The sequence below is a fragment of the Argiope bruennichi genome, chromosome 1 (assembly GCF_947563725.1).
Source record: "Argiope bruennichi chromosome 1, qqArgBrue1.1, whole genome shotgun sequence".
Lineage (NCBI taxonomy): Eukaryota > Metazoa > Arthropoda > Arachnida > Araneae > Araneidae > Argiope > Argiope bruennichi.
Genome location: NC_079151.1, coordinates 146,701,450 through 146,721,671, shown reverse-complemented (window position 1 = coordinate 146,721,671; position 20,222 = coordinate 146,701,450). Strand labels below are relative to the sequence as shown.

The window sequence follows — 20,222 nt, the reverse complement described above, 5'->3', positions numbered from 1 at the left end:
TGAATTTTGTTTATCGTTGATTAGCGCTTCATTTGTCTTTATTTTAAAATTCTAGAGTTGTAACAAATTTATTTTTAGAAAAATGTTGAGTTACATTTGGAAAAACTTTTATTAGTTATGCCTTGAACCAAAGTGTCTTAAGCTTTTTATTCTTCCATCTCTGCAGAGCTAAGATAAAAATAAGCTGAAAATTCTTATTCATGTCAAACGAAACAAAGTTCGATTTAATTAATTATTTAAATGAAATATTTTAAATCGTGACTTTTTTTTGTGCTGAAAACTGTTTAAGAACCTGACAAACAGCAAGTGGAAAGCTTTAGGATCCTAATTTCAAATCCGACTCATAATTTCAAAATTGGATGTTTGAAGCATTTGTAGAATGTTAGTTTGTGAATTAAACAAGAGATAGATTGAAAAATAAATGTACAGTTTTCAGCTGTATAAAAAAAGGTTTAATTCTAAGGCATATGATATGACATTGAAAGAAAAATTGAATGCAAAATACAAAAGGGCAAATAATAAGGCTATGTTAGTACATGTTATTTTCAAAACACACACACACACACACACACACACACACACACACACACACACACACACACACACACACACACACACACACACACACACACACACACACACACACACACACACACACGTAATTTTTTTTAGTGCCATATAATGTTCCAATTGTTCTTCTAAATAATAATATTTGATTGGTTTGGACATTTTATAGGTATAAAACATAAACGTAACTTATAAATCATTCTTATTACTTATTGTCGTATGGCAACAGTTCAAATGTAAACAATAGATAAATGTTTCAGATTGTCTCATCGCACTTTTTCGAAATGCTCCTAATTCAAGGCTTCATTCATTGATGAAGCTGTTAATTAGTATTAGAAACGCTCTAGAGAGAGCTCACCATATTCACTCACGGAAAAGAGGATGTAAAAGAAATTTTTTAAAAATGTGTCAAAAAAAGTTTAAACGAAAGCGAAAATGGGCTTAATCATTGTTAAATGGGTAATTGCTACGACTTTCCTATGGAAATGGATGAGCATATCTTCCAAAACCATTAACTTAGAAAAATGGTTTTATCACTATCTTTAAACCAAAACATTATCTTTATAGTGATGTCAATTTCATCTCTACAAAATTTTCTTTTTTAATAAATTTTTTAATGTAACACACATTTTATAACATTACGATGAAATTCAAATTTATCCATCAAAATATTTATAAGTGCCAAAATTTAGGTTAAAAAAAATGGTTTCCTTTGAATATTAATTCCGAAATAGGATTTTCTCTTCTACTTTTATTTCACAGTATCACTTTTATACATACAGTAAAACCTGATTTTATGAGGTAAATAGAAACCGTATAAAAGAAACCACACAAAAAATATTTGTAAATTTCATAAATACTTACATATAATAAACAATTTTGTACGATATGCTACAGAATTTTTTTTTTATCCTCGATTAGGAACTGCATAAAAAAGTCGCACTTAAAAAACATGTCAAATATTTACGAGATACTTGAGCAAGTGCATCTACACAAAATAAATATTTAAATAGCATATGGGAATATTTTTTAAAACATTTAATTTCTCTTTATACACATGGAGAAGTTTACAAAATGCAGCTTACATAATTCGCTGCTACTCGTTTTAATCCAAAACGGAGATGGACTTCTGATCAACTTAATATTATAATTTTTGTTTCGAATGGAATTGCCTTTCTTTTCATTTGTTTTTTGGTTACAATTATTCATTTTAAAGGAATACTTATGTCCAAAAATAAAATAAAAATCATAACTATATACAAATAGAAACAAAGTTAATTAATAATTTATTTACCTTCAATCTCACTATAAAATGAATCCATAATCCCATGAATCGTGAATAAAACTCGGAATACGAAGCGTAAGCTGGTAGCGCGTCGAGCGAAAATAATTAATTGTGCATCGTCGGGACACTGTTTAAAACAAAGGAACAGAGCGTCTTGAAGTATACATACATATGTACAGTGATAGAAAACATTACAGTGGTGCCAACACCATTGAAATTCATATACCGCATTAAAAAATTGCAAAAAACAAATTGCAGAAAAATACGTTTTTTCTGTACTTTTTAATTTACATGCATTGTAATTTGTTTTGATTAATCCAATTCATGTTTCAAATAATAATGTAAAGTTTTTTAAATGTATGTATTTCAAATTAATATTTATCAGTTTAAAAAGTCAATAATCTGGACGAACAATTTGGTCGCGAAATTGTGTCTTTTTTAATTTTTATAAGAAAGGATTCACTTCATGACAGTACGTTAAACGTTAATGACAACACACAGGTATGAGCAATGTGATCTCTTTCCTTTGAAAAATCCGGTCGTCTACAAGATTTAAAACAAGCTAATAAATTTTGATTAATCGACATTTGAGCTCATTTCGTTTTACTACAGTCTATAAGTTTTTCATTCTGTCAAGTTGATTATATGGTAACGATCGCTTCAGAGCTCAATTTCGAGATGTTGTCGAGTGCTTTATGAATCGATATCGAAGTGATGTTTTATCTTGTGGCAGGTAGTCGATAACATTCTCGTACGTGGATATATTTTCTGCAAGAAAACAATTAGCCAGATGATTAATAGACGAAATGTTCTTTTAATTTATTTTGGATGTCCAATAATGTTAGATCAGAGCTTAAAAATAAAGTATTAGTTTTTTATATAAAAAGTGGAAGAAATGACAGTGGAATAAATATCAGAGTTTTCCTCCCATTAAAACTGTTATAATTTTGAGGATATCATTTGATAAAATTCTTTTTTTTTTTAATTCTTTTCTTAGAATAAATTATTTCCATTCCGAATTTCAAAAATAATTTTGCATGAAGATTCCGCTATTTCTAAAAAGTCGAGTTTGGAAGTAAAGGAATTTTCTGTAACACATTTAAATGAGAATTAAACACGGAGTATAAAAGAATGTTACATTCTGTCGGATCTAAAAATGCCGACAAATGCAAAGGATGAAATGCTTGCAGAAATCAATCACATATCATAAACTGAACTGGTTTACTGATTAGAATGATAGTGTGTTTTTAAAAAAGTATTTTTGCAATTAATTAAAAAAAAATCAATGGACTCTTTTAACAATAATACTGATGAACATATTGTTATGAAACTTCCTTCACTAAGTCCGTAAAATCTACGGGTTTGCTTGTAGTGGGTGTATGGTGTAACACAAGCAACAGGCCTCAGTAACAAACGACGATTTTAAACGAAGAAACGAATACACAGACAACAAATACTCAGCCGAGACCTGCACACGCAATACACAGCATCACACTATAACAAACAGTAGTCCACAAGTAGTATTCGGTAGTATTAACAACAACAGCACACAAAGCGGCCAGACAGAAATCAGCAGGAGGAGGGAATCTATGTTGCTACTCTCTACGTTCTCTCCAAACGTCTGCAATTCACCACTCTCTTCTCGCTTTAGCGGTATCCAACTGCCGACTCACTACTACACGACTGGCTACTTCATACACGACTCAATGTAGCTTCTATAATAAATTTCAGGATTCGGCACACCGTTCAACTCAGCATTCGCTCCAGCTCCATTCCACGCTTGCACTTCGTAGGATTAACAAAACTAATTCGCAGTTGACTCACTATGCAACCGACTCTAAACCTCTTGACGACTCTATACACGATTTTCTTCAGCTTAGACTGCCGGCTTTTTATAGTTCTCACAGCCGGGAAGAGAAGGTTCTAGAACGATCAGGATATCTCGGTTCCTCTTGGCACTATCGCCAGAATTCTGGAAGATTACAGTTATTAAATACGATTTCGCCAAAGTCGCCGTCAAGTCGTCAAATGGCCTCCAAGTTTGTTGCCAAACCTTGAGATCACTGATCAGCATCCAACAGAACTGATCGTAAAACGATCTTTCCAGTGATCGAATTAACCGTATTGGAAAGCAACGTTACAGATTCGTAACAATATTTTTATCTCAGGCTTTATTTGATTTCAAATGGAAAAGTATGCAGGAGCACTTGTTAAATTTTGCAAATACTTGCTTTTCAAGCAACAAAAATTTAGCGAGAATACGGTGAAAAACTCTTACATGGAAACCCTTTTTTCTCCGACATAATATTCCCTAGTTTTTTTTCCCAATGTTCACAATTTGCACCATGAAATTATAAATTTCTTCAGATGCCTACTTTCTTAACAAATTTTTTTAATGAATAGAAAGCTCTTTTCCATCGGTTTCATAAAGCTATTTAGAATTGAAAGTGATACACTTCAGAGTGTTTTATTTAATATTAGAGAGTTATATTTAAATCAAGGGGCAGTGGTTTTTGTTTGACAAATCGGTACATTTGGAAACTTTGTTTTAAAAGATTGTATGAAAATTCAGTTACGCAAAAATTTTCTTTCGAACATTTTTTTTTTTTTCAAAATATAATCTAAAAAAGTATATACCAATTTTTCTCATATTAAAATGATCCAACAATTCAAAAAAAAAAAATTCTTGATTAATATTAATTTGGTGTGAAGTATTTATTTACTTACTACATAGAAGAAAAATCTGCAAATCGGGATTTTCTGCAAAAAGTTTTGTTTTGCATGCATTACATGCGAGAATGAATTCTTCCTAACTTGTTCCAAATTTCACTCATTATTCGACTAGTAATAAAGTAAATGAAGTTAATTAAGAATAGCTTTGATCTGTAGTAACGATTCTTTGCCGTCGTTAAATCAAGCATTATTAATACCACATAATTTTAATAAAATTTTAAACATTTAATGAAACCAAAAACCAAAACATATATATCAAATTAATAATGAAACGAGCCATTTGTAGAGAAAGGTAACGTACAGAAAATTTTGATGCATATCATGAATTCTCGAATGTGTAAAAAATTAATAAAATAGTAAAATGTTTTTTACAGGTGTACTTTATTTATACATTAAAATTTAATTTTTTTGTTTTTATTTTCTACTTATCAGTTTTTAATTTAGAATTCAAATTCATTATAAATATTGCAGATTTTTGAAATCATTTTTAAAAATTCACTATTCGTTTCCCCTGTATAAATCAAAGTTTGAATTAATTGATTAACTTATATTGGGTTTAGAAAGTAGGGGTTTCTCGTGCATACACAAGTGGGTCAAAATTTAGAACTCTGGTATCTTAGAAACAGAATTTTACGATTCATTTTCTTTTTTCTTTATTTATAATCATGAAACAAATCAAGTTAAATATAAATGCATTAAAAGGATAGATTTATCTCTAAATGCAATCCATTCAAATCCAATTCTTTTACCTAAAAAGATGCACATTTTAGAGTGATAATGAACATGATAAGAGTTATGGTCTTGTCACTTTGCTTGTTTAGTAACTCTGAATTTAAATATTACATTTAAGTTGTACTCATTTTTTTACCTCATATTTGAAAGTTAGATAGGATTATTTTCAAGTATATAAAAATACTGTTCCCGATAGGCCATCTATATTTGAACTTTTCACCAGCTAGATATCTTTTCATTTTCTTAATCATAATCATTGACATTATTTTAGAGCTACAGCTGTTCCATTAACACATCATTTTTTTTTAGATCTGATGTTTTCCGAAGTGTAAAAATTCCAGCAACAGACTACGAACTGAAAAGGACAAAGAGGAAGACTATTTCGATTCCTGGCAGATCGTTCGCTTTTAACGAAAAGAACGATGAGATGTGTCAGACTCTAAACTCTGAGACTTAATCATTTCCATCAGTAGTGCCACCAAATGTGTGTAAATAAACTTCATGTTCCTGAAAAATGCGAATTTCTTTTGTTTCCTTTTATCCAACGAAAAATACTTATATCATCCTTTTGCACATCCGCAGAAATGTGGAATAAAATGTGCGATCCTTCCGGAGTTTAGCGAGGGGACAAATTAATTTTCGAAATTCTGAACTGCTTGCTAGAACAATACGATGCCTACAGCCTTGTCCTTTTAATAATATTGCTCTTATAACTGCTATACAAGTGACAGTGAATGTCTTAAAATAAATACTCCTTCTTACTTTTCGTGGGTTCTTTTTATGGGTGAAGCATATAAAGAGAAGTACAAAGGGGAAGGAAATTGAATCTCGAATAATGGATAGATCTCCATATTTTAAGCATTCCCGAGTCCGAAGAAAGTTCTCTTGGATTCATGTTTGTTTATAGCTAAGAGCGAAACTTCTTTTAACCAGTGCGTTGTATTTCTAAACTTTCGTATTTCCAACACACATTACACTTCAAATTTCATCTCACACTATAATAGATTAATTAATCACGATAAAAAAATCAGAAAGATGGAACTTAAATCCGCAATAAAGCTGGAAAGATGAAATGTTGTGTTTTTTGTTCCTTCAAACTTGAATAAATAAAGAGTTGTGAGTAAGTTCTCTGACTCAGGTAGGTCTAGAGCCAGTTCTTCAGTTTTCAACAAAACTTGATTTTACAAACAGGATGATGAGCTCTGCGAAAATCAATTCATATAATTTTCTTGAATAGTGTTACACCAATATTTAAAATTTTTTTACAGATTTGTTGTGGAATAAATGAAGAAAAAGAGGACTCATTATTGTTAAAATTTGGTGATGAAGGAATCTCCAACTTAGATTCATAAAAAAAAGTAAATAATGTCATGTGTTGAAATTTGCGTCAACAAACAAATCAAAACACAACATAACAGAAATGAGAACATGTTTCCCTACAGTGATAAACAAACAAACATTAAGTATTTCCAACAAATCCTCTATTATTTTTACGTATTTCATTCTGGAACCTGTGTCTTCTGAAGGCCAGCGTAAAGTGTTCTGTGCAGATGTGAAAAGTAATGGTGTCTTTCAAATCGGATATCATCTGACATCTGTATTTAGACATCGAAAACCTCACAGGCTTTCACACGCCACTAAGATCAGGTGATTTCGGCGGCCATTTTCTTTGAAATTATAAAGTTATTACATAGTGGCGTGTTTAGACAGCTTGAATTCAACCAGCAATGTGAGGTGGTGGATCGCCACACTTGCATAAAAATGTTATTAAGAAGACGGTTCCGCTGTTGTAAAGTTTTTTTGAATCAGAATTGAATTATTAATTTTTGCTTCATTTATGAAGCTATCTGGAAAAAGAATCTTCGATATTGGCGCAGACTACCCATTAACAAGAAAATAAATAATTTTTACGGTTTTTCATATAGCACATTATATGCTGGTGAAAATACTTCCTTGGTAGTCATACAACTGGCTCTAAAATTTTCTGAATAAGCGATCTTTAAGTATAAGATTTTGTATTTCAACTTTCCGCCGAAATTCGCCAGAAGTAAATTTGTTCGTATATCTATCAACAAGAATGTGAATTAAATAATTGAAAGATAGAACGGTCTTACGATATAAAATTCGAAGTATAAATTTTTCACTAGAATTTTCGACTTGTGTCATATTTGTAGGGAAATCCATGAATCGATTTACTGTCAATCTGCTTGTAAGTTTAAACATGAAAATCGGTTGAAAGAAGTTTTCTTATACCATATTTGTAGACCTTGGATGCAATCTTCAAAGTCCAATATTCCTAAATGCATTTTAGATTCCCTATACGGCAGAAATGAACATAAAATACATCATATGGCTGAAGTGCACTTGAGGAAAGAACACTGCCACTGGTTTAAATTTAAAAAAAAATATCGAGAATCAAAAAGTAATATAAAGGAAGAGTAAAAAGATACAATCTGTTCTATATTTTCTTGTGTATGCCCTAAATAGGTCATTACACATTTCCAAAAATATTTTCTTACCACCTGTACTTGCTTGTTAATACGCATATTCTTCACAAATTAAGCTCGATTGTTATGGTGTTAGTTCAATAATGAGTAACTGGGATGTTTACTTTCCAAGACGAATAAAGATACCCCTTTTAAAAGTGCACATCGAAGCGAAAGATGCCTGGCCCTCTTCACTTTTATAAAATAATATGCCATAATAATAAGGCTGGAAATATGCAACGCAGTAAACAATAAAAAAAATCAACCTAAAAACTAGCCCTAAGGTTTCATCTTAGAAAATGATATAAATGGATATACCAAAATTAAATAATTGAAAAATGTGTTGGTTCACATCTCAAACCCTATTAACAGTTAAGTGCGAAATTAATTTTTTTTAACGTCCCACATGTTTTCCTTTTTAAAGCCAAGTGATGATGCATGTACTCATCGAACGCAATACAAATAGTTGCTTAGTAAATTTTGCAAAAAAAAAAAAAAAAAGAATCATGATTGAATTTAATTACTATTAGATGAAATTACACTTCAATAGCGCCAAAACAAAGATTTGGATTGACGTGTACTCACGTTGAGTGCTATGATGAGTGAGTCACCTGCGGAATGCAGTTGGTGTCTTGATGAAGCCATTATCATTTTGTTCCACTTCGTGTATTATGCTGATTACAATATATTGAAAATCTATCTTGGAATAGTCAAACGGCGTAATAAATAAGAATATTAATAGAAGAATGTAGGTACGATGCATGTTTACGAAAAGTAAAGAGAAAAAGAAATGGCATTGGGACCTTATGTAAATAGTACTGATCTGAAAAATACAACAAGAGTCAAAAAGTGGCTGGAAATTTATTTTACGCTGCTTTTCTATAAAATTTAAAGTATGGTACTGACAGGGTCTTCCATCTACAATCTTTAGTTTATTATGCTTCCTTTTAAAAATCCTATATTGATCCACATTTATGATATTTATAGTTGCAAATGACGTGATTCATATTTTTTAATATTGGTAATTATAAATGAATATCTGAATTGTCCACTGCATTTTATACTCATTTATTATCGATAGGAAGAATGACTCTTTAAAAAGTCTACAATTGATTTACAGTCAGAAACAAGAATCAATAGGAGTAAGTTATGAATTTCATCTTCCTCTGAACAAATATTGCAAAGAAACTAATGGAACAATGATCAACAAACTGTGTTCTTTTGTGAGACTATGCAAATGCAAATAATAATAGAATTTCACATAAAGCATCATTAGTATCCATCTTCGGAATGGATTATTTAGAACTTTTAGAAATCCAAATACAGTGTAATTCATGAAAATAAATAAAATTTATTGCAAACAAGCCGTCTTTGGAGACTCAACGATTTCAACTGGATTAGTGATTGTTAAAATTTTCAATTAAATGCCTTATGTTATTTGCTCTTAATGTCTTCCTTGTCCAAGTGTTTTCAAGCATTAAAGTTTGATAGATATATCGATTGTAAAATTTTAAAAGATTCCGCTTATAGTACAATACATCCTCTTGATTTTCTGCTATCTCACCTAAATTTAAACTATAAAGCAGAAGTGAGTAAACTAATGCAATAATTTTTTTTGCTAAAATTGTATCTATTCGATAAATAGTCTTCTCTGTGAGCGCTCGTCTTCTTGCAGAGGAATGCGGGGCATTTGCATTTAAAATCTCTCGGATTTCTCGAACTTTGCTTTTGATTTCTTTAGTTATTTATTTTCAATTCCAAACTTTTGCTCTGCGTAAAGCTGACATCCAGGTCCTGTGTTCCAAATTTGAATAGGAAAGAAATACGAACTGAATTAAAACTTACAATTAAGTATCAATGCTTCAAACATTTAACTTCTTTACTGAGTTTTTTTCCACATCTTTCTTTACAAAGAATATGATCATCTAATACGACTTATATGGATGAAAAAAATCTGATAAAGATATCATAAAATGTCCATAAGAGGACACCGAATTTGCTGTTATATAATTTTTATTTACTGTAAAGGGTCTAGATATACAATTATGACTGAATAAACAATGGAGTTACAATTAATTGGTTTATTTTTCTGTAGAGGAAAAAAACCCAGCTATTTTTATATTTAAACAGCTGTTTTTTATATTTGTAATTTCTAACATTTTGGGCACAATGTAGATAATTGAGAATTTAATGTATAGCAAAATGAATAACAAAATGCTTCGTTATCTCTTTTTGGATTTAAAAAAGTAATCCATTTAATTGTTTCTTTTTAATTGCATATTTTTTAACGCTTTGTCCTATACTTCTCGTATTTCACATATCAATATCCTGGACTGCAGGCCTTGATGTTGGAGCGGCAAATATCTGTTTATTTCCATACCCCGCAACATAATCTCGCCTTCAGATGAAATAAAGTGCTTCGACCCATTTTACTCAACTTTGATTACATTATTTTCTCCCAAAAAATATTCGAAATGGAAATACTTAAATGATTTTCCGTTGGTAAGTCTTTCTCCTTATAAGAACAAAAAGGTTTATCTTTGTTGAAAAAATTGATTATTATGCTAACAGAACATGAATGAGAATTTCCTTTCTTGTGCAAAGAGAAAATTAATTTATGATTATGTAGTAATAATACTGATAATTGCAGTACTTTTTAATCAAATTAAAAAAAAGCTGTAATCAAAATCAAAATAATAGATGTAACACAAAAGATCCGCAAGCCGCAATGGCGGATAGCAAAAGCAAAACAACGCTGCTTACTACCGGTCCAAAATAGTTCCGCATCCGAGCAGTTCCGTAAAAACTAAAAGAGCCTTTTGATTTAAAAAAGATTAGAACAGAGAGCGTCTCAGGGTGAAAACCCTTCAATAAAAACTCGAATAGAATGGCTCCAGCAATGAAAAAAAAAAGCAATAACGGCAGGCAAGTCCTCCAGAAGAAGTTGTTGACGAGTGAAGTATTTATATCTCGTGCTGACTCTCGGGATGCTATTGGGCGAGAGGAGTTGCTCGCAGTTTCCATCTGGAAGAAGTGCTGGGAGTGTTGATGGTGCATGTGTTCTCTGAGGATTAGGTATGACTTCGCTGGCTTCCATAGATCCGTCAGTGTATCAGCCGACGCAGTTGCTCAACTGGGTGTACCTTACGCTAGCAGACCAGCCCCAGACCAATGATCAGGTGTGTTCCGTTCGTTTCTCAAATATTTAATGTATCGAATTGGACGACTACACTTGAGTTCGAGTTTAAAACGTGAAAATGAATCCAAATCTACTGAAGTTGATTTCCAAAATAAAAGAGTAATAGTTTAAGTGATTTACTTGGTAAATTTCAGCTTCCATGCAATTGTAAAATGGAAATTAAAGATTAAAAAAACAAAAATAGCCGCCATATAATGTTATAGCCTGTTTTTGCGAATGTAAGAATGTTTACTTTTTAAAATTATTGATATCCCTGATTTAATATTCATCTCACAAAGAGCAAGGAATACATGATATCTGGGCGCTTTTTATCCTTTCATTTTAGAAAATGTTCAAATGTCTGAATCTGTTGAAAAGCACCTAAAATGACATGTTAAACTTGTTTCTCTTTATAAACCTCGAAAACTAAATAATTTCACTCTGTTATTTAAGAAGCAACTTATGCTTGGTTATCTTCCGACTCAAAGTGATTATAAGCACATGCAGAAAAAAAAATTATTATTATTAGATAGAAAAGTAAGCAAGATTATGGGAATGACACGCTATGCATCTGTAAAATATTGCTTTTAATAACTTAATACCATGCTTCTTTCAGACGGTTTTAAGCTTATGAATTAATAATACTACAATGAATCCATTTTATTATATATGAGATTTATTTATTATGTATGAGCTATATCAAGTTATAATTCATTTCTATTGTAATTTCATTACATTATTTTAATTTTCTGTCTCAAAGTAATGAATATGCAGAAATTCTGGCAATTTTACTCATTATAGATGATTTCGAGATTCACTTGATAGACAAATAAAAAATTATCAGAAATTAAAAATTTTTCTATATCAAAAAGTGTTTTAACAAAATCAATATAAACGTGAATGCCGTAATAGCTCTCCTTTTTTTTCCATATTTTGTCTTGTTAAATGAAATGCACTATCGTTGTGGTTTCATTTTTCTTCTATGGCTATAATCCGGAGCATCTTCATCTCCACTTGAATATAACACCATTTTTCAGTATGAGACAATGAAAAAAAAAAAAAAAAGAAAGAAAGAAAAGAAAACTATGATATTGCGCCAAAATCCAGAAAAAAAAAATGTTTTTAGAATATAGAGCTCTTCATCGATCAGCAACACAATGAACATCTTTCTTTTCTTCTTGTTACCCCCATCAAAGAATGGATACCTTTATCCTCCATTCTTAATTCGGAAACACTTGATGAGGCGGACGCACGGCCAGCACGAGAGAACGGCGTGTTTATATACTTCTTCCGGGCCCGGGTCCTCGTGTGATGCGACACGCCAAAACCGAAATCGGATACTGAAAATGAGATGAACATTCTTGAACTTCAACCTACTACTTGAAGCCGTGACGTCAGGCAACTTACTGCATTACTCCTTCGAGGTGGCGAAAGAGATTCCTTATGGGGTTTCCTTTCTGAAAGTTGTTTATTTTTAAACAATTATGTTCTGATTTAATTCTGTTCAATTTGATTTGAAAGGCGATGATAAATGATAAAAAAAACCAGCGCTTTTTGCAGATTTGTGATGTCGAGGAAAATTTGTTTTCTGCTTTCTTCATAGACTGTAGCGGATCATTGGTTAAAGGATTTTGGACAAGGCTGGATTATTAAATATTAAGATCCCCACGACCAGATTATTAAGACTTTTAGGCAGTCGGCCTAGGGATCCATAACTTTGTGGAATTTCAATGTTTTTATTTTAGGTATTTTTAGAGTTTTTTTTTCTTTTTTCAAATTTTTTTACAAATCAATGGCGTCACATTTTTTTGCATTTGCAATACCAAAGGAACCATTCTTTTGTGTGCATATGCAATACTAGTAGGACCATTCTTTTGTGTGCATGAGTGTGTGTGCAATATAACTGGGTGCATTTTTGTGGGTATGAGTGTCTGTGCAAAATCAATGCGGTGTCATTGCTAACAAATTCATAAAACACCACCCCATCTAACTTTGTATTTGAACATTTAGCTGTTCTTACACCAGTTTTGACAATTTTACTGTTTTTATTTGAATTATTTTAAAATAGAGTTTGTATTCATTTTTTTGAACGTGAAATCTATTTTCCCTTAAGATTTCTTTTCATCCATTTTGCTTTTATATTTCAGTTGTTTGTAATATTTGCGATATAAAAATTTCTTCATTGACGTATAATCAATAAAAGAAGTTGAATTGAAGAATGGGAAGGGATTTTTTATATTAGCATTGATTGTGACATCGACAGGGCCTCATTTGACCCACTCCGATATAACGAATTTTGAGTTACAGTGGTAGAATTAATGTCTGAATGCAAGTACTATGCACATATTAGGGACTTGTAATCAATTAAAAATAAATGAAAAACTTCAGTGGAAGGCAATATAATAATTTACTTGAAAGTTTAAATATCATTGAAAATAAACGCATTATGTTATGATTATACTTAATGAATCGTTTTATCAAAAATAAAATTTCAAAGAACAATTTTAAGAGAACACAAATTTAGGAGAGACATTTTCATATGTGCATACTTCAACTTGTGTCTTAACATAATAAAAGCAAAACTCATGGGGAAGTTATTGGTGTAATTAGATAAAAGAACTAAGATTTAATGATCAATAATTTCACACTTCTTTACGAAAAGCATTCACATCTTTAAATATCTTATAGAATATGAATGCTTTGTAATGAATCTAATAATAAGAACGTGAAACTAGAATATCCAAAGTGAAAGCCATCTCTTTTACTTCATATATATTATATTTATTTTGTTCCATGCTTATTAAGATAGAATTTTGCAATGGATTTTTCACTCACATTCTTCTATTTTGAACTTTGCATTTAGAAAGTACATATATATGGTGGGATGAATTATTTTAATATTTTTAGAATTAATTATCAGTTAATTGTTTAATTGATTTAAAATCTGTTAAAAATAAGTTATAAACGTTTGAGAAAATTAATAACAAGAATCTTAATACTTATAATAATCTATCATAGATAAAAGAAATGAAAATTAAAAATAATTACAATAAAGTTATAAAACTCACTTATCTATACTTCTATAAAGCTCAATGTGTGTGTGTGTGTGTTGGCGCTGTACAGACCAGACCGTTCGACCTACAGCTACCAAATTTGGCACATGCATAACTTGGAGTTCGGAAACGTGCACCTGAGGTCCCTTTCTTTGAATTTTTAATTACAATTTTAATTATTAATTAAAAACTAACTTTCCCGCCAAAAAAATCTTTTCATTTCCCCACCGCCAAATAAGTAAGGCTTCAGTTCTTTTTTTTTCCACGCTAAAGAGGATAGGCTTAAGAAATTTTCGGCAGATTATTTCAAAGGATTCTGTTTATTTTCTTAATGTTTGAGGCATTTAAAATTAAACATTGTTAATTAATCGATATTTCAGATTCATTCTGAAATACTTTTAAATTAAAATAAAACAGAATAAAGGAAATTAAAAATTTCTAATCTGCATAGCGTTACCCCAAATGGAGTAGAAAATTCACGCATTTGCGATACCATAATTGGCGTTTAAAATTCACGAATGCGCATTGTGTTCTGATTGTTAACAACTATTTTCAACGGATACGGACTTGGTTTTGAAGGCTTAATATGTTTTCGACAGATTATTTCAAACGATTTTGTTTATTTTTTTAGTGTTTGATGCATTTAATACTAAACATTGTTAATCGATCTGTTCATGATGAATCTGAGAAAATTTTGTTGAAAACTTCTTGAGATATTATATAAATTAACTAAAATACTTTTTAGTGCCCATAAGGTTTAAATACTCAGCGACTCCGTTTTCAGTACTCATATTTAAAAAAAATGCTTCGTTTCAATAAAAAAAATATTATTATATTTATTGCAGTTTAATCCTTTCCACTTTAATTTAAAGCATAAATTCTACGGGAGCTAACAGAAAATTAGAGAGATACAGATTACGTTATGGCTGAAGGCCTTTATAATATTATGAGTGAATTATATGACTATTAAAATTTGAAGTTTTAAAATATTGTAATGAAGAAGCAATTAAAATGGGAGTTCCATAAAATATTTAATTATTAAAATTTTAACATGCATTAAGATTGGGGAACCGGCTGGTCGCCAAAGGCGGCTAGTTAGAAAGTAAAATATCAATTTCTTTTATTAAAAAATTTCAGGAAGGAAGAAAAAAATGTAATAACATGTGATGTTGAAAATATTGTGATAAGAAAATTAAACCACAAATATTATTTCTTATATATAAGAAGGAAAATTGCAGATCCTTAATCGAAAATTAAAATGCATTAGAAATGAAATTAAAATTTTAATTTACTTAAAATATTTTTGTCAGCGTCTTACGCCTTTCTTTTGACACCCTGTGATTCTTTTTAAAAATAATACTTTTCTTTTTATTGCATAATAATAAAAACAGTTTTTAAAAACGTTTATTAATTTTTCTTTACCTGTGAAATAATTAAGCTTTGAATTAATCTGAGCATTTTAGTCAGTAAGTGAAAAATTCAAATAGTGACATTTTAAGTTTGAATATCACCATTGTAAAACCACTCGAAGGTTTAGCAACGTGTATATTACAGTAATGGATATCCATTGTTTTTGATGCTTTATATAATTTAAAATGTATTAAATGTATGTAGTTTTAGTTTCAAAACATAATTTCATTCTAAGTCGTAAATTTTTTCTACTAAACTTTTTGTTTTCAACTCAGGCACTTAATTTGTAGGGGAGAAACGTTGCTGCATAAGTAACGTAATTTCAGGTAAATATTACATAAAAAAATTGAAATAGGCTCGCAATAAACTCAAGAATAGCGCATGAAATCCTTCCTGTTTTAAGATTATTAAGATTTATTTAAAGATAAAACCGTTTGAAACTTCTGAGATATAAGATTTAATACTGGATTGTAGTACCATTGTTTTAACATAAAGAACCAAAGACATTGTGACAAAAATATGAAAAAAAAAGTTAATAATCGTGATAAAGAATCTTCTCAATATTTGTTTAACATTAATAACAATGCAACATTCAATTATGCAGTGTTCGTAAAACGGCTGTTAAAAGTAAGGAGTGGTTTAGTGATAACGCTTTTCTAAAAAAGAAAAGCCATTGTTATTTTGTTATTAGGAGCCATAACAAAAGATTGACTGTGACATTGCAAATGTATTTGACAGTATCTCTTGTTTTCCAATGAATATATAAATTCAAGGATTACAATGTCATACATTTACTGTACCCGTTTCCATTCCTTTAACTACTCTATACGGAATATTGCAGGAATATAATCCAATATTCGTATTCCTTACTGCAAATTTAAGTAGATAAAACTTCACGATTCTCAAAGAATAAGACAGACATTGAACTCTTTCCCTAATAGAAATGCATGAAAAAAATATTCTGAAATCCCCCAGGAAAACGTTAGTGTCAACTCTTGAGAAATATCATAATCCATGAGATTTGAAGGAATTTGTATGTTTTTTTTAAAATCAAAACTAATTCTGTATATGTCTTTTGTGAAATATATTACGTCAAAGAATTGAGTCTGTGGAGGAACGAAGGGATGCAAAATATGTTAAATAAATCAAGATAAAACTAGATTTTGTTCTACACAAGAATGCCGAATATATATTATTTTTATTTGGAGGGAATTCAGGGGGGTGGGTAAGTGGTGTCGTGAGCGTGACATTATTTTTTTGCTGTCTCATAATATTTCTTTTTTAAGAATGGAGGCACGTTCTTTCACATTATTTATTAATGCTTTGACTCCGTCGTTCCCTCTGAAAGTAGCACCAAGGGCATCCATTTCTAATCTCTTGTCCCCTGTTTCAACACCACTACTGGAATTATTTGCTGTAAGTATAGAAGCTAACTTAAAATAGTCTAAATTGTTTTTTAAAAAATAAGCGAAATCTAATAGTTTATTGCAATAAACATAATTGAAAATGTTCAAACTATGTGAAAGACAAATCAATATTGTGAAATTGAAAAATTCAATTCTCTTTAGTTTACATGTAATTCTTAATACCAAAGCTTGAAAGTATAGTCTGCTGCTTATGGCATTTCCATGTTTCTTTTTCAACGTCAGTATCTTTTTTATTTAATTTTTAATCTTTTAAGAACACGGTCTATTGAAGAACACGAATGGCATGCTCTGTACTATAGCACATTTGAAGGGTTAATCAGTTTTTTTTTTGCAATATTTATGTTTACATAATATTTATAGAAGTAATATAATCCAGTTTGAAGAAAAAATGAGTTTAACTAAAATGAATATAACAAAAAGACAGTAAAATTTTTCTTAAAAGTAAACTTTTCACTGAATAACATACACGATACACTGACCGTGTTTTTAAAGGTTAAAATTCTCTGAATTTTCTATTTCGGCAATTAAATTTTTGGATTTTTTTAACAAGTTCCCATTAAACCGACAGATAAGAGTTAAAATCAGTTAAATTTTCAATCCTTTTGAATGATGACATATGTTTGTTTTTCTCTTACTTTTTCAAAAATATTAAAGAAATAATTTTATGAAATCGTATCATTTCCTAGTTCATTCCTTCTTACTTGGCACGGTCTATGTTTACTTACTATTTTTACGCACCCTTTAGTAACGAATTTAACGCTCTGCGTTTCAGAGAGTGTGACAATATTTTACTATTCCATTAAGTCAGTGATTCTCATTTTTTTTTAAATGCTTAACCTATTTACAGAATATCTACAAGTACTGGTTTACTCTAGATTGAACTGAAAAATCCAGAATTCTAACTAATGCAACTATGCGTCTTAATTCGTACTTGTTAATTCTATTATATCGTTTTTTTAATTTAAAATTTACTCCAAAATGCACTTTTTGATATAATAGATAACTTCCAGAAAACACGAGGGGAGAAAATTAAAATTGCTTCACAATGAATGTCATTCATATTTCATTACTTCATAATCGCAAAATTGTTTCACAATTAATAATTGTATTATGCGTTTCTTTCCTTTTTTCTTTTTTTCACTTTTTTGAATAAGGGATTAGGAGTTGTAAAAAATCTTTTTCAAAACTGTAATACCTGGACAGCGTTTTGTAAGAGTAATTCTAAATTTATTTGTAGAATGGTAGTTGGTTCCTCTTTGCGTCCATTTATTATAGCATAAATCAGAATTGTATGACGAAACTTATGACTGCAAACGAATCTAGCACCAATTGCAATTTTTATCACATATCAAACATTTTTACTTTTGAGAATTGACAGTTATTGTATTATTGATTTTTGAATGCTAATCTCCACGCTTATCTTTAATTATCTTAAATTTATTTGAGATATTAATATTAATATTTTAAATAGGTACTTTTGGGAGATCATATTATTCTGCCATAAATTATACTGGGAAAATGATACTTCTTTAAAAAAAGTTTATAAAATCACCGTAATACGATTGGATCCTTTTTTTCAAGCAGCCATTCTGAAATTCCTGTATCATCTGGTGTCAAGAAAATTTCTTTATTGTGTCTTCTTATTTCTAATTATAACTCACCATTTGTCCGTGGCGCCATTGTCTTCTTTTTCTTTTACCTTATCCCAAGTGCATTGCTGCCGATTGCTTTTTTCTTTTGTTGTTTCCGATTTTTTGCATTCTTCGCCCCTTTGTCACGGGATGGGACAAAAAAATGGGGGATGAGGGGACCTCGGCAAAAACAAAGAATTTATTTTAATGAATTGAGAATAAAGTAGGTCGTCGAGAAAAACAATGAGGAGAATTGCCAATGATATTTATTATTTTGGCAGACATTTGTGCACTACTTAGACATTGCAGTTAATGAGACTATTTTCGGCACATCGGCGTTGTTTGTGGAAGACTTGATGTAAAAGAGCAGTGAATCTACCGGCATTCGGATTCTGAAACTGAAGGAAAAGAAATATCTCTTCACTTCTTCCCCAGAAACATGGCGCCTTTATTTAATTAACGTCTGCCGTCAGCTATAGTATGTGAATACAGCTGTTTTGTTCTCCATTTATTATTAAACCCTTCTATTTGACATAAAAATGTTTATATGTTAGTATGTATATACATATGTATGTAACATAAGTTTGCAAACGAGTGACCGACAAGAAGACCAATAGGGAATTTAATTTAAATTTATTTTTTCTCTGGAGGGTGTAATTGAAACACTGGAAATAACGTGAAACATATCTGTTCGCACTGAACACATGAGGAAAGACTCCGAATTTTTTTCCTCATATCTTTTACTGAGAGATTCCCATAGTGATTTCTTTCACACGTGTCAATTTTGGAAAGAGGATCTTGGGTATCTTTGGAAGAAAAAGAGTCGACTTTAGGGAATTTTATCTTCGTACTTGCACAGTGAGAATTACAGAGTCATCAATTTTTTAGAGCGTGTATTACAAATAATTGCATAAAAAAGTGAAAATCATGTCAGGAAATAAGAAAATATTTTAGGATGAAGTTAACATGGGCTAATTTGTGATAAAAATTAGAAAATTAAGTGGGATTTTAATATATTATCCACAAATTGCATCATGCAAATGAGTGATGAGAAAATGGCTGAAAACGCTCTATAGAGCAGATTATTCAACTTAGAACTACATAATTTAGCACGCAGTTACTTCTTGGGGGGTAGGGGCTCAGCAAGAAAGATTTTTTAAAATGTTTAATTAAATTTTTAAATGATATAATATTAATCTAAATTTTAATAATTTTCTCCAATAATCTTAAAGTATATTATTGAATAAATGCAATCCCTATACCACCTTAAAATATTAAAAAATTGCTTTTCAGGAATGTTAATTTTATTCTATGCAAATTTCTTCGAATTTTCACAAATTTTTTAAATTAAGCTTTAAATAAATTTTGTGCGATGTTTTTCCATTGTATAACCGCCTACAGCAAGCTAGGAAGACTATGAATAATCAATGAGATTATTTTCATAGCTCTCGTGCTATAAAATAAAAAAAGTGCATTTTTTAGAGTATTTCAATTCATTTCAATATGCTGCAAGTTTTTTAATATGAAAATGTCTTTAAGCTAGTATTATTCCTGCAAGAATGATATAAAAACAGTTACACCCAACATGCAACAGCTGAGGCAATCAACTATAGAGTATCATTATGCTTCGAAGTTTTGATTCGAAGAGATTCGAATCAATTTTAATTTTTGGCTAACAGTTGTTAAAAATCAAAAGGGGAGGATCCCTCTTAATCTTAAG

General features: G+C 30.3%; 2 protein-coding genes across 4 annotated transcripts in view; both read left to right on the top strand.

Annotated features, from left to right (window-relative positions):
- The window catches only part of LOC129963564 (microsomal triglyceride transfer protein large subunit-like), a 68,076-nt gene extending 62,105 nt beyond the window's left edge, over window positions 1-5,971 (top strand). Inside the window, exon 19 of one of the 2 annotated variants that reach the window (XM_056078028.1) lies at window positions 5,627-5,971. In XM_056078028.1, coding sequence (XP_055934003.1) covers window positions 5,627-5,774 — 148 coding nt within the window. In that variant the 3' untranslated portion in view covers window positions 5,775-5,971. The remainder of the gene's footprint in view (window positions 1-5,626) is intronic. The other variant, XM_056078034.1, reaches the window with a different exon arrangement.
- Window positions 5,972-10,788: 4,817 nt separating this feature from the next.
- Window positions 10,789-20,222, top strand: part of LOC129963580 (zinc finger CCHC domain-containing protein 24-like) — a 37,100-nt gene continuing 27,666 nt past the window's right edge. The window contains exon 1 of one of the 2 annotated variants that reach the window (XM_056078054.1): window positions 10,789-10,982. In XM_056078054.1, coding sequence (XP_055934029.1) covers window positions 10,881-10,982 — 102 coding nt within the window. In that variant the 5' untranslated portion in view covers window positions 10,789-10,880. The remainder of the gene's footprint in view (window positions 10,983-20,222) is intronic. The other variant, XM_056078045.1, reaches the window with a different exon arrangement.